The 1875-nt window shown below is 43.5% G+C and overlaps 1 protein-coding gene across 1 annotated transcript; it reads right to left on the bottom strand.

Moving 5' to 3' along the window:
* Nucleotides 1-918: 918 nt before the first annotated feature.
* On the bottom strand, nucleotides 919-1651 carry LOC120103863 (kiwellin-1-like). The gene has a single exon (XM_026808784.2). The coding sequence runs from the start codon at nucleotides 1594-1596 to the stop codon at nucleotides 1027-1029; it is 570 nt and encodes a 189-aa protein (XP_026664585.1). The 5' UTR covers nucleotides 1597-1651; the 3' UTR covers nucleotides 919-1026.
* Nucleotides 1652-1875: the final 224 nt, after the last annotated feature.

Here is a 1875-nt window from a genome sequence, read left to right as displayed (position 1 = left end):
AGTTGCAGGTTGCATAGTTTTGGATGGGATGGGCGCAGAGTGCGAGCACCAGAGTCATTAGTTAGTTAGTTGTTTATCCTTCTTTGATGTCGATGAACATTTGAAGAGCTCGTAATTGAACTAATTTGTTTATTTGGACATGTCGGATTTGTCTATTTGAATTTCTAAATTAGTTGTGGATTTATTGGAATTCTTGTTAATCATAGGCCTTGCATGATCTTTAGGGCACTGCTCTAGGGCTCATGCAGCCGGTCGCGTACCGGACCCGGGTGCTGGGTTCGGGGCGTGACAGGTTAAACCTTCCATTTCATAAAAAATATGAGCTTGCCCTGGTAAAAGGACAGAACAATTAATTCGTATTTTTAAAGAATTTCTTGACATTCCCATCATTCATTTGTTTCCTTTGTAGTACGGCCACATCTTCCTTCTCCAATCAAATACAAGACCCAGGATCCTCATCGTTACAAAAGCGCACCGCCAAGCATCCGTGCTCCAAATACGGAGCCTCCTATCCTTTTTAAACCAAAAAACGGAGCAATTCTCTCAGCCCACACCGCGCGCTTAAAGTTATTGGCGTGTGAAAACTTGTACAAACATAAATTTAGTCACACATTGATTGTACACTGAGTAAATTTTGAATATTTATGTATGACCAAAAAACTCAGATAATACCTTCCGGATAGTATTTTTAGATGAGATGCTGAATTGTTATAAATGATATTAGAGCGGATATGATGTATGGCCTATGTGGACTAAAAGACATTGCAGTACAAATTTGTGGAGATTGACCATAGATAGATCGTATTGCTTGTGATTAAATTTTAAATGAATTTTGGTTCTAGGTTGTTATATGGTGTCCCCACTGGTTTGAGATAAAACTAGAAGATAACATTAGTACATAACATGCGAGCAGAGAACTTCATATTGATATTGATTTATTTAACATAGGGCAAACAAAGCTAGACAGCGACTTTGGAATTTATTATAGTTGCATAACATGGGCTTCTAATACGAGATCATCTCTCATCATGCATCGGACCAAGTAATCTGATAGTCCCCAATCTGCGAATCAGGGATCCCGAGATCCGTCCACACTGCCCTTGATGCATCCACTATATTGTTATGACATGGTGGCTGGAAAGCGTGCTCGTCGTCGCAACCATGTACAGAATCACACTCATCAACAACTTTAGCCAGAACAGAGTTACCATTTGCGTTGATCCTGATGTTGTTGCCGCATCGGCTACCCTGATTGTACCATCCAGTTGAGAGGGCCACAACCCTCTCATTGTCGCTGTGGGATTGACCGTCGCACTCCGAAGGTCCACCACCGTCCCCACCTTCTTCGAAGCTGTTGATGGTCATCCTTGCACTGGTGGCTCCGGTCACCGGCGGCGAGCAAAGGTACTGATCGTACATCTTTCCATCCTCACAACACTCGGAGTCGTTCTCGGTGTTGCAGTTGCCAGACTTGCCTACAAGTTGGCCGCTAGGACTGCATGCTTCTGCAAGGGAGGTGAAGTGAAAGCAGCTGCCATGACCAGAACTTGCTAGCAGCAGTGCTAGAAGAAAAGATGGTATATAGCTCATCACCATCTCTCAACTAAAACGCACAATGGTCTACTATGGTTCTCCCACAATGAGAGAAGTGGATGATATCCTCAAGGATGTGTGGTGGTTGCTTATATATATAGATAAAATGCCAGAAGACTAGTGGAACAACTTGAGGCCTAGTAACTTCTCAGTTTTCTGGTACTTACCTGCGTGAAAGAAAGCTATACGGGTAGAAGTCATGACGCGTCCGTGAGCCAAAAGCGACCAAACCCAGGTCACGGTGGCTAAAAGGCAAGTCATCGCACCATTGACGTTGCCGTT

This window comes from Phoenix dactylifera, unplaced genomic scaffold, assembly GCF_009389715.1.
Source record: "Phoenix dactylifera cultivar Barhee BC4 unplaced genomic scaffold, palm_55x_up_171113_PBpolish2nd_filt_p 000346F, whole genome shotgun sequence".
Taxonomy (NCBI): Eukaryota; Viridiplantae; Streptophyta; class Magnoliopsida; order Arecales; family Arecaceae; genus Phoenix; species Phoenix dactylifera.
This window is presented reverse-complemented; position numbering and strand designations above follow the sequence as displayed.